The 12,158-nt window shown below is 41.8% G+C and overlaps 1 protein-coding gene across 2 annotated transcripts in view; it reads left to right on the top strand.

Annotated features, from left to right (window-relative positions):
- Nucleotides 1-10,700, top strand: part of LOC147210234 (plexin-A1-like) — a 198,101-nt gene extending 187,401 nt beyond the window's left edge. For both annotated transcript variants that reach the window (XM_086107232.1, XM_086107240.1), the window contains exons 29-33: nt 2,221-2,411; nt 3,676-3,845; nt 5,401-5,613; nt 7,696-7,846; nt 9,064-10,700. In XM_086107232.1, coding sequence (XP_085963358.1) covers nt 2,221-2,411; nt 3,676-3,845; nt 5,401-5,613; nt 7,696-7,846; nt 9,064-9,159 — 821 coding nt within the window. In that variant the 3' untranslated portion in view covers nt 9,160-10,700. The remainder of the gene's footprint in view (nt 1-2,220; nt 2,412-3,675; nt 3,846-5,400; nt 5,614-7,695; nt 7,847-9,063) is intronic.
- The last annotated feature ends 1,458 nt before the right edge of the window (nt 10,701-12,158 follow it).

A 12,158-nucleotide genomic window follows, 5' to 3' on the forward strand; every position in this document is an offset into this window, starting at 1 on the left:
TTAAAACTTCAAAATGTTTTGCTTTTGAGTTTAAACTTGCTAAAGCCCGGGGGGGGGGGGGGGGGGGTGAATGAGATCCGCCCAGAGATTCTCAAGGCTTTGGATGTTGTGAGGCTGTCCTAGTTGACACACCACGCCTCATCGACAGTGCCTGTGGATTGGCCAACTGGGGTGGAGTCCCTCTTTTTAAGAAGCGGAACCGGAGATTGTGTTCCAGCTACAGAGGGATCACACTCCTCATCCTCCCTGGTAAGGTCTATTCACTTGTGATGTGAAAATGAAGCTTCATGAAGCACTTGTGATCATTTTTGACTCTTCTAGATGGTGCTCTTGGTCTAAATATAAAGGTTTGTGCATTGGAAATGTATTCAAATTCCACTGTATCTTGAAACCAAAAGTGCCATCTAGAGCAGCAGTCCCCAACCTTTTTAATGTCAGACAATATTTCAGAAACCGGCCTTTAAGGTTTGGCGGATAAATACAACAAAATAATATGATATGACCTGCATGAAAACTGTGGTATTTTTTTAAACATACAGGTCATAATAAACAAGAATTATAGCACGAGGAACGCCCTATCTGTCCGCAACACTCTCTGGTCGCTATGGTAACGGTTAAACATGCCTTCAAATAAGATACACCACAAATACAAAGTGCATGAAAACTATCCAGAACCATCGCTGCAGATTATGCAGAGTGGGCTTGGTGCGTGGGAATCTCCCGTTGAGATAAATCCGTATCTTGAGTAGGACTCCTGATACTGTCCATTAGCCTTCTTTGTCTTGAAAGTCGTAGGCTCCTTTTCTGTCTCCTGGCCGGGCCTTTTCCCCTTCCTAAAGAAACTTTCCAAAGACGTTTGTTTTTTTTGCTCATTTTGCTAGCTCCTGGGTTTCATTTCACGTGACCGTCTCTTCATACTGTAGACGGATGTAACAGAGAGTCCGGTAAATTTTCAAAATAAAACAGATTCCGAAATGAATAAAACGTAAGTATCGTAAGTTATTTATTCTTTCTGTGCGGCCCGGTACCAAATGACCCACGGAACAGTACCAGTCCGCAGCCCGGGGGTTGGGGACCTCTGATCTAGTGGAGTCAAAAACTAAGTGCTTCATGAAGCTTCACTTCTCCATCACTACTTGGCAGTGTCCTCGAGGGTGCGCGGGAGTTCGCCCAACCAGTCTGCAGACAGTCGTGATATCAGGATTGAGAGCTCCACTTTCGGCTGAAATCATCTTAACGGACAAGAACGGTGTGCGAAAAATTTTCATAATTTCATATTTTATCTCATTAAAGGCGAGGTCAATGATGATATGTGAATAAGAACGAGACTGTTTTCCCCCCGTCTACACGGCAACTCAGCAGAATGACCTCCATAGTAGAATTATGAAGCATTCATGCAAATAGTCAAGATTAATACGTCCTACTATTTGGACTTCTTTATCATGCATATATTTCACAACAAAGTATCCCAGAGTTCGCAGTGAGTCACAATTTCAATAATATAATAAACCACTGCTGAAAATGCATCCTCACTGGCAGGCGTAATCATGTGCCCATGTCTTAAGTATTTTCTATTTAATGGTGATGATGTAGGAGGGCGCGGAGTTTGCTTTATGTTCTGGGGGTGCGTTGGATGAATGTGGCTCGTGATGGGTTTGGAAGTAAAGTCTCTGCGCCCTGCTGACAGAAAGAACAACAGACAGCACTCCACAGTAAGCATTCATCTCGTTTTGAGCCTGTGCCCTGCTATTACTCTCCTTTTCACCCCTTACCTCTCCAACATACATTTCCTTCTCATCTCCAGCATTCCCATTCATCTGTCTCCATCCTTTTTTCTCCGATACAGGATCACAGCAGCATCCTCTGCAGATTGTCATCCTGTGTGCACGTCACCTCTCCATTTCCGTCGTCTTCGCTATCTTTCGAAACAGAACAGTCGCAGATACGCATCTCCTTGCTTAGCGCTAATCAATTTTGACACCCTTGCCATGAATAATAAAACACACACAGAGGACAGACAATGAGGAAGGAAGAGTGCCGTACTATAAAAAGAAGAGGAAACTAAACCATTCTGCTTTTTTGGGTGCAGTTCAAGCTACCCATCGGGGAACAGTCATCTATTCTCTTTAAAACCTTTACGCATAAATATGAAAGTAAAAGAATGAAGTGGAATGAATGAAAGTTCCCTCGTGTCCTTTGTACTTGCATTTGCGGCTCTAGAGAGCATGCTGAGAACAGCAAGTAGTCCAGACAGTCTTCGATCCCGAACACCCATGATCACCCCTGACCTGGAGAGTGGAACTAAATTGTGGCATCTGGTGAAGAACCACGATCATTCGGACCAAAGGGAGGGCGACCGGGGCAGCAAGATGGTGTCGGAGATCTACCTGACCAGGCTCTTGGCTACAAAAGTAAGTGACGGCACAGAGGAGGAGAGTTTTTGCAAAGCTCATTTTGTTGTGGTTCTAGTCTCAGGTACTGCGGTCCTCGAGGGCCGCTGTGCCGCACGTTTTCCATATCTCCCTGTTGCAACTCATTCAAATGAGCAGGATCGTTATCATGCTTGTGCGGAGCTTGCTGATGAGCTGATCATTTTAATCAGGCGTGTTGCAAAAGGGCGAAATGGAGAACATGCAAAAAAAACGGCCCTCAAGGACCGTAGTTTGACACCTATGCTCTAGTGTGACTGTGGGATTTGGCCCAGCTGTGGAAAAAGGAAGCTTTTTCAAAACAAACAACACATATGAGTATAGCGGAAAGCTAAATTTACACATCTACTTTCAAGAGATCAAAATACACCATTGTGTCTTTAAAATTTACCGAGAAAATGAAAAACACAAAAAAAAGAATATGCAAACAAATTAAATTACATACTGTTTAGTTTCCGCTGAACATTTCCAGCCCTTCGCTCAGTCGCCTCAAAAGACGGTGAACCTCAACAATAATCTGCTGCTTTTTGTTTTATTTTATTTGTTCATTTTTTGCTCGTGGTTTCGATTTACCACAAAAGTCCTATTTGGGAAAGAATGTGTTTGTATCTCGTTGATCTGTATCAATCACATCGCTAAATGTCCTATTCAAATCTCATTGTCGTCCACAAAAAAAACAGTATGAGCTTGAGAATATCAAATTTTGCATTTTTTTTGAGGTTTTTTTCATCTTTCATTGCCATAACAGATTGGGAACAAATCAGGCACCAAAATGGACGTGTGGCACTGGAAGCCTGCTGTGTAAATGCAGCCCAAGACAGTTAAAAAGCTTACTGATCAAATGACTTCCATTTTTGAAAAGGAGAATGATGTGCCTCAGTTGGTTCACGCTTGAGGAAACGTGTCTCTGAAGTCAGCAGGGACCATAAAACATCATTTATATCACGTCCCCAAAATTCTCGTATTCTCTGAGAATCATTTACCAATTTCTTTTTGCCCAACTTTATTGGTTTAGTGTTCAAATCGAAGCTGGGCTGTGGCGCTCATAAAAAGAAACAAAAAAGATGTGTTTGGAATGCCGCTACCAAAAAAAAAAAAAAAGTCATGAGATGGTGGATTGTTGTGAGACGGAAGATTTGGTCATGCATGATGGGCAGTAAAACTTATGACACGGGTGCTCATCTCATCTTTATGCATTATCGGTTTTCATAGCTGATCGGAGTTTTGACTCTTCTTTCCTATTCAGGGCACGTTACAGAAGTTTGTGGATGACCTTTTTGAGACCATCTTCAGCACGGCCCACAGGGGCAGCGCCTTGCCGCTGGCGATTAAATACATGTTTGACTTCCTGGATGAACAGGCAGACAAACACTCCATCACAGATTACGATGTACGACACACCTGGAAGAGCAACTGGTAAACTTTTTTTTATTTATTTATTTTTTTACCTTATTCCTAAACCAGCAGCAATTTTGCATTTAAGTGAAAGAATGTCGTGTATAAACAGCAGCACACCATTTCTGTGAACGTTCTACACCATAAATATGAGGAGCACTGAAAATTGCGAGAAATGTTGCTTTTTACTGGATAATATTACCGACGCTTTGTACTTCAGCGCTTGCAATATTTATTACTTCTTTCTTAAAGATAATTAATTGAACTGGTGCTGCAACAGGTTATCTCTGTATTCATGAGCTACAGTTTGGGTAATCAAAGTGAGGATGATGTGATGGTTAAGAATTTGCTCATTTGAGTGGAATTAAATGTTGATTCACGAAGGCTAGTGATTAAAAAATTAATTGAGTGCACGATATGGCAGTTAGCTCAGTAGTTCTCGATTTTCATACCCCAAGCACCACCTAAAATATACTGAACTCTCCAAGTGCCGTATTTTCTGGACTATAAGTCGCTCCTGAGTATAAGTTGCACCGGCCTTAAAATGCATAATAAAGAAGAAAAAAAAACATATAAGTCACACTGGAGTATAGGTCACATTTTGAGGGGAAATTTATTTGATAAAATTTAACAAGAAGTACAGACATGTCATCTAGAAACGAAAATAAAAAAGAGAACAACAGGCTGAATAAGTGTGCGATGGTATGTTCATGTAACATATTAGGAGTTATTCATATAACTGTAGCATAAAGATCATGCTAACAAGTCTACCAAAAACCGGTGTCACGCCTAATCACTAAATCCTATGAAATCTTGTTCCTCTGTGTCACTTGGAAACAACTCCGCCAACTCCGGAAGTACAAGATGCGGCGCTTCCTCTTCGTTGCTTACGTCGAAGTCATCGTCAATTTTCTTTATCAGTTACCGCCAATGTGGAAAGTATCAACACAGGCCTAGAGCACCCTCTTACGCTTTAATTTGAATGTAACATGTGAAATGATATAACGTGTGAATAATTTTCACACATAAGTCGCACCCCCGGCCAAGCGCTGAAAAAAAAACTTAGTCCAGAAAATACGGTACCACCGTCATGACCAACATTAAGATACCATCGCAATGGTGTTTGGTTTTAGTGGTGAAAAGCATTGAATATTCTTGTTAGCAACGGTAATATTTCTGCACAGAACATTTGCATAGCCTAAACAGACGACAAAAGAAAACAATATAAATGGTTGCATTAAAATGTATTGCATATGAAAAAAAACGGTGTCAAAATAAATGTTCACCAACTAAGTCACATCACTCAACACTTTGGGAGGACAGCGGTTACGAGAGTGGACAGCTATTCAAATGTGGTTTTCTCTTATATTAACTTATCTTAATGTCACGGTTGTGCATCAATCACGACAATGAACCCTTGTGTGTGTTGCCATCCACTGCCATTTTTTTTTTCATGCCGGAAGACGAATAAAATCATTTGAGAAAATAAATCCTGATGTAGGTTATCATTATTTGTGCATGAAATGGTTAGAAAATCATCATAAAATCATCTTTGGCAATTTTTTTTCCCTTGCAGCCTCCCTCTGCGATTTTGGGTGAATGTGATCAAGAACCCCCAATTTGTATTTGACATCCAAAAGAACAGCATCACGGATGCCTGTCTGTCTGTGGTGGCCCAGACCTTCATGGACTCCTGTTCAACATCCGAACACAAGCTGGGGAAAGACTCACCATCCAACAAGCTCCTCTACGCTAAAGACATCCCCAACTACAAGAATTGGGTAGAAAGGTAACTCTTTAGTTTCATTCGGTCAAATCGAGTATGAAAGCTGCAATATAAAATCATGTGCCACCCGAGTGAAAAGTTGAATGTGAGGTGTTGGCTGAGAGAAAAATATTCCTCAAAGAGACGGACTTGTTTGTTTGGGGAAGTACAAACAGGTCGCTCGAAGTCAGAGTACAACGTCGGCTAGAATAAATCGCAAAACAATTTTCTGCTTTCTTGCATCTTTTCAAATCAGCTTCTTGCATCCCGGCTCATTAATATACAATATGCAAAGGGCCAATTCCCTCAGATTTTTTTTTTCTTGATCCTACTCATCAAGCGGAGATGCAAAACGACACAGGTGATTGGAGGATTTGTTGCAACTGTGACATTATTTACCGCGCACTGAAAACAGCCCCTGGTTCACCCCTTCATCTTTTATTCAGCATCGAAATGTTACTCAGCTACAGATAAGTTATGCACCACTGATGCTTGCTGTAGTTGCCTTTCATGGGTGAGTCTATTAATCTCTAAGTAGCTTTTCAAGGCTGCTTCCTCCTTAACTCCAGGCGAGACAGTGTGAAGTACTGTGCTGGTGGTGCCCAGCTACTGCATTAACAGTATCGTTGGTCATGGTTATGAGGTGAATGACAGAATTACAAGTCCATTAAAGCATAGACACACAGCCAAGTCATGCAGACATGAGGTAAGACCTTGCTGGCGAGAGTTAATTGGCTGTAGTTGAACTGTTTCTCCTGCTATGCAGCAGACCTTGAGCGATACATAGTGGAAACTCTGATTCTGCAAACAGAGTTTGCATGTTCTCCCCGTGCCTGCGTGGGTTTTCTCCGGGTACTGCGGTTTCCTCCCACATTCCAAAAACATGCGTGGCAGGTTAATGGAGCACTCTAAATTGTCTCAAGGTGTGAGTGTGAGTGCGGATTGTTCGTCTATGTGTGCCCTGCGATTGGCTGGCAACCATTTCAGAGTGTCCCTCGCCTACTGCTTGAAGACAGCTAGGATAGGCTCTAGCACACCCCGCGACCCTTGTGAGGATAAGCGGATCGGAAAATGGATGGATGGATGGGTGGGTGGATGTATTTGTAAATTTACCATCAAATCACAGCTTCAGAATCTTACTACACTGCCTTCTCGTAAGGATTATAGAATATGTGTGCTAAATTTATAAGGAGCGATATTTGAGTATGGTAGTAGTAGAAACACATGCCTACCATTAATTTGGCTCGCAGCTTTGGTTTTGTTTGTTTTGTTTTGTTTTTTTTATCACAAATGACGTGATTGTGAAATAAACCCACAAAACAAAACACAATGCACCCCGTAGAATAAAACAGAAAATATTCTGACTATGAGTGGCTCGGTGATCCAGTGGTTAGCGCGTCGACCTCACAGTGCAGAGGTACCAGGTTCAATTCCAGCTCCGGCTTCCCTGTGTGGAGTTTGCATGTTCTCCCCGGGCCTGCGTGGGTTTTCTCCGGGTACTCCGGTTTCCTCCCACATTCCAAAAGCATGCATGGCAGGCGGATTGAACACTCTCAATTGTCCCTAGGTGTGAGTGTGAGCGCGGATAGTTGTTCGTCTGTGTGTGCCCTGTGATTGGCCAGCCACCGGCTCAGGGTGTCCTCCGCCAACTACCCAAAGACAGCTGGGATAGGCTCCAGCACCTCCCGCGACCCTTGTGAGGACCAAGCGGATCGGAAAATAAATGAATGAATATCCAAACTAAAGCCACGGCAAAGTTTAAATCTCTGGAGTCTCTGAATTCAATTGAACACAATTTATTTTCTTCCTTTGCAACATCAACTCAGCTTTTGTCCAGGGTGTGAATAGCTTTGGGCGTAATTGTACTATGTAAAATGCAATCATGTATGGGAATGTTTTTTCCCCACTTATAGGGGCAAATTTGGCTTTGTGGGTTTTCTCTCTTGATCGCAACCTGCTGCATATCCCCTGAAATCATCAAATTGCACTTCGGCAACCTAAACACGACAAAGTTACTTTTATTTTTCTTCCTCTGTTATCTCTTGAGCAAAATGAAAATGCAGATGACAAAAATGAGGCCCTGACTGTGCTGATCCCATCCTCCAGGTATTACTCCGATATCTCCCGTATGCCAGCCATCAGCGATCAGGACATGAGTGCCTACCTTGCAGAGCAGTCCCGCCTGCACCTCAGCCAGTTCAACAGCATGTCTGCGCTACACGAGATCTACTCTTACATCATCAAATACAAAGACGAGGTGAGCTTCCACTGTATTATATTTCAATTGAAGACATTTCCATTCAAATCCACGGGCTGTCTTCATCGCGACCGTCTTGGCGGTTTTCTCACAATTCCCATGCAACGCCTGTTAAAATAACACTTTATTAATCCCGCGGAGCTTCGGAGATCTCATTTATCGGGTGAAACGAGTCATATTGAGACACACGCAAGGCTACATTTGATAGTACTGTTTTGCACTATCCAATGGTTAGCAATAGTTTTCCATGGGAAGTCTTTTTTTTGTTTGTTATTATTGTTGCTTGAATCGCTCATGTCCTCTTCTGATTGTCTCTGTGTCGTTATTTAGTCTGCCGTGAGTCACCGCAGTTTGAGCACTCTTTTACTCGCCTCCTGTACCTCGTGACGGGCAGCTACATATATTCTCATCAACCTTTGATTTCCTCCACTTTATCGCAGTTTTGCAATGAAAGATGCGAAGTTGCAGCCTCCCCTTAATCTCCTTCCTTCCTCTCCATCCCCTCTATTGAAGCTGTATCACTGTAGTTATGTTTGGCTGCTTGCAGCTGGCTCCATTCAAACCATGTGCTCCCCTTCATTACAGTCTATTATCACGACGAAGGTAGCTGAATCTCCACTCGAGATGTCTTTAAGAGTATGTTCCACATAATGACATGAATGTAGATGCAGAATGACGCATATGCATCCCCAAATCACCCTTATTCATCAGGCAAGTTGTTAACATCAGTTTCAAACATAATCATTAGCAGGGATCCTAAAATTAGCATTAGCCCATGGCTTTGCTCATGCCACGGTTAAGAATGTTCGTTATATTTTCTGAGCAGGTGGCGTTTTTAAATGGAGAAAAAGTAAGGGGGTGAGAAAAACGTGAGGAAGAAAAGTAACCTTTTCTCTCAACAGCCTCAACAACATCAGTTTTCAAAACGTAATCATGAGCAGGCAGCCTAAAATTAGCATTAGCACATGGTTTTGCTTGTGCCTCGGTTAAGAATATTCGTTATAGTTTCGATATTTTCTGAGCAGGTGGCATTTTGTTAAACGGAGAAAAAGTGAGAAAAATGTGCGGAAGAAAAGTAACCTTTTCTCTCAACAGGCCCAACTGTGTCGAGTAGTGTAATGCTACGCTTGTCTGATATCTGGATAAGAATGGAAGAAAACCGTCGAACGTCAAATGATGACAACTATATTTTGTCTCTCTTCATCGTTTGGGTGCAGATCCTGTCAGCGTTACAGAAGGACGAGCAGTCGCGAAGGCAGCGGCTACGCGGCAAGTTGGAGCAGGTCATTGACACCATGGCATTAGCTAGCTGAGGGTTAAAGCGAGCACTCAGCTTGGATCGCCGGGCAAGAAACCTCTAAAGATACATTTGCGCTCCCGGACATGAGGAATCCGAACTACAAATGACAGGAATTTAAAAGGTCATGAAGAGACAGCGAAGGTTGGAATGAATCGATTCCTTTTTTCTTTTTTTTCACTGAGCTGCAAACCAAGCCTGGAACAACCAAATTGAACAGATTCTCGCAGAGGACAGTGATTGACTTCTATAGACGCAATCAGGACCATGACCGAGGTGCAAATTCAACAGGCTTAAACCGTAAGACAAAAGAAACCAGGATACTTGATCCCAATTTGGGATTTTCCTATCCTGTTGCCATTTTCCGGTGGAAGGTCATGCAGAACCGGTGTGACTCCTCGTCAGGGTGGACACAGAGGAGGAAGAACCTTTGCTAAGGGAAAACTCTTCTTCTGGCACTGATTAAAAACTCCAAACCTAAGGAGTCGTTCTAGTCCAAACTGTTTTATTTTTTACGTGTTAAAAGCCCGCTTTTAGTCCATTGTCGCATTTCATTCCATCCCCACCAAACTGCCTCCTCTCCTTAGTGCTGTGCCACTCGTGTTTCTGCTGAATTTGCACAACAAAGCTAAATCAAAAGAGAGCAAAGGATATATGAACACATTTATAGCTGTCAACATCAATACAGACATTGTTGTTTGAATTGACAGATATGTTTTGAATTTAATGTACAAATGATATGTTTGACAGGATTTGATATTTCAAAGTAGAAAATGTGAAAAAAAGAAACGAAGGCGATACACATTGACGGCGATGTGAGAAAAAAAAGTTACGTGCCATGTTTTACTTTGAATGTTGTTTCGTGCAAAGAGACTTCTTTTCTTTCGATAAAATGTGTTTTGAAATGTTGTCATGATAGGCATATAAAAATAGGTACATGGAAAAATAGATATATAAATTGCAGAAATGTTCTATGGGATTTTTTTTTTGAGTCAGTCAACTCAGAAGAATCTAATTTGGATCCCGCAAAATAGTCGAGCTTAAGCAGAAAGTCCCGACATGCTTTTGAAAAGAAACAGTGAGCCCACTGTTCCAAGTTTACACAATAAGATGCCTCTGGTGCGATGTATGATATAGCTCAGATATAGAAAAGTGCTTTCAATACAGCCGCAACGGGAGAAGTTAGGAACTTCACACGTTTATTCTCATCCCACCATTTCACCGCTTACACAGGCATCGGTTTCCGGCGTCTCAAGTCAGAATATTGACGGAATGACTTGCAATAGAATGACAACGGCGATAGGTGGTTCCAACTTGGCTTGAACAGGCTGTGTAAAAGGAGCGATTGATTTTGGTGAGATTGTCCTCATCGTGCCAATGACTGGATTTGTGTCACAATCCTTTAGGGGGAATCCTGCTGGTGTTGGCCACGCCTTCGAAAGCTTCTGTGGTACATTTCAGTTCAGTTACTTCTAAGTATGCCTTTTATTGTGTTGTAATGGGTGCTACACAAACCACCCCAGAAAAGCCATGTTGGGGGGTGGGGTGGGTATTGGAGGGGAGGGGGGTGGAGTTGGGTGAAGCTATACACAATGCTGACTGCTGATTGGCTGATAGAAAACAACAGAAGATTGTACTGAAACAATGTACAGTGACAATTGTTTGCTTGATTTAACCTCTCACCTCGGTCGCAGGAACTGGCCGGAAATGAACCTTACATGTTGGGGTCAGCTGTCAGTAGCTGAAACAGTTTTTGCCTTCAGCCCCACCCCCAAGCCCTGCATTGGAAACACAAGACTGATCAAGGTTTACTTACCAGAGCTCAGCTGAACTGTACTGCTTATTAGAAGCGTTACCGGCTGAGAGGTGTCTCCTCTCGTCTGTAACATTTCACAGAGTTTGATTGAGAAAAAACAGAACTGTTTCTATGGGCTGAAAAAGTTTGAGAACTCTGTAATTGTTTTACTTCTATTGCAATCTGCAGTCAAAAGTTTAACATTAAGACTCCATTCTTAAAAATGTGAATGTGCTTTGTGCTTTCTAAATTGTATTTGATTTTATTTATTTTTGTGATTATTATTTTTTTAAACAGACTGAAGGCTTTTTCTCTTGCTTTGTGTGGTTTCATGAGGTTTAAAAAGAAATTGGTTTTCCATTTCCCAAGCAAGTGTTCGCTTGAGGCCTCTTCTCTGTAGAATTTAGTGGGATTTAATTCGAAAAATCAAGCAAGCGCTGTCATGATTTGAAAACTGTTACTTTAAATGAATTGAAAACCCACATCACTTAAAATGCTGCTTTGAATATCAAACTCTCGTGTATTTAGTGCAGCATGTTTTCCATGACATTCATGTTGCTGAAATTTGCCCTGTTCAAATATGATGAACTTCTGTCCTACTAAATTTTGCCGAGAACATATTGGCCTCGTTATTTTTGGTGGGGAAAAATGCTTGCAAAAAAAAAAAACATAAAAGGGTAATCGTTGATGTAAAGTGGGCCAATGTAAATCCTGTGATTGTTTTGCTAAATAGAGCACAAGACTAGACTGCATCAACAACCATGTCTGATGAATTTTTGAAGTAATGGAGAAATCCTCCGAATGTATAACTTGATCAAAGGCACAGTTCTTAAAATGACTTTGAAGAAAATGAGAAATGCTGCAATGGATTTCTGTTCTTATTTCAAAGGGCTTCTCCACATGTTTTGTTTCCTTCACTATGTCAAAGGAAAAAAAAAAAGAAAAAAACGAGGCTCTGTACTAAAAAACCTTTGCAGATATTTCAGGAACCTGCAGCAAAGGGCTAGCCTACAAAATGTGGCGGTTCTCATTCACGCTGTATTTTAGTGAAAGGATCGGAGTTATCGTTTCTCCTGTTCAAGAGCCCAGACTGTCAGCGATTGAGGCAGGAGAGATAAAACTGGGAGTTTTCTACTTTTGCAAAAGTACATTACTGTATTGGGAGATAGCGGCCATTGAATTACATAAAAACACATTAGAATTTCCAACAACACATTTAC

This window comes from Hippocampus guttulatus, chromosome 1 (assembly GCF_054856545.1).
Source record: "Hippocampus guttulatus isolate MCC_2025c chromosome 1, RoL_Hgut_1.0, whole genome shotgun sequence".
Taxonomy (NCBI): Eukaryota; Metazoa; Chordata; class Actinopteri; order Syngnathiformes; family Syngnathidae; genus Hippocampus; species Hippocampus guttulatus.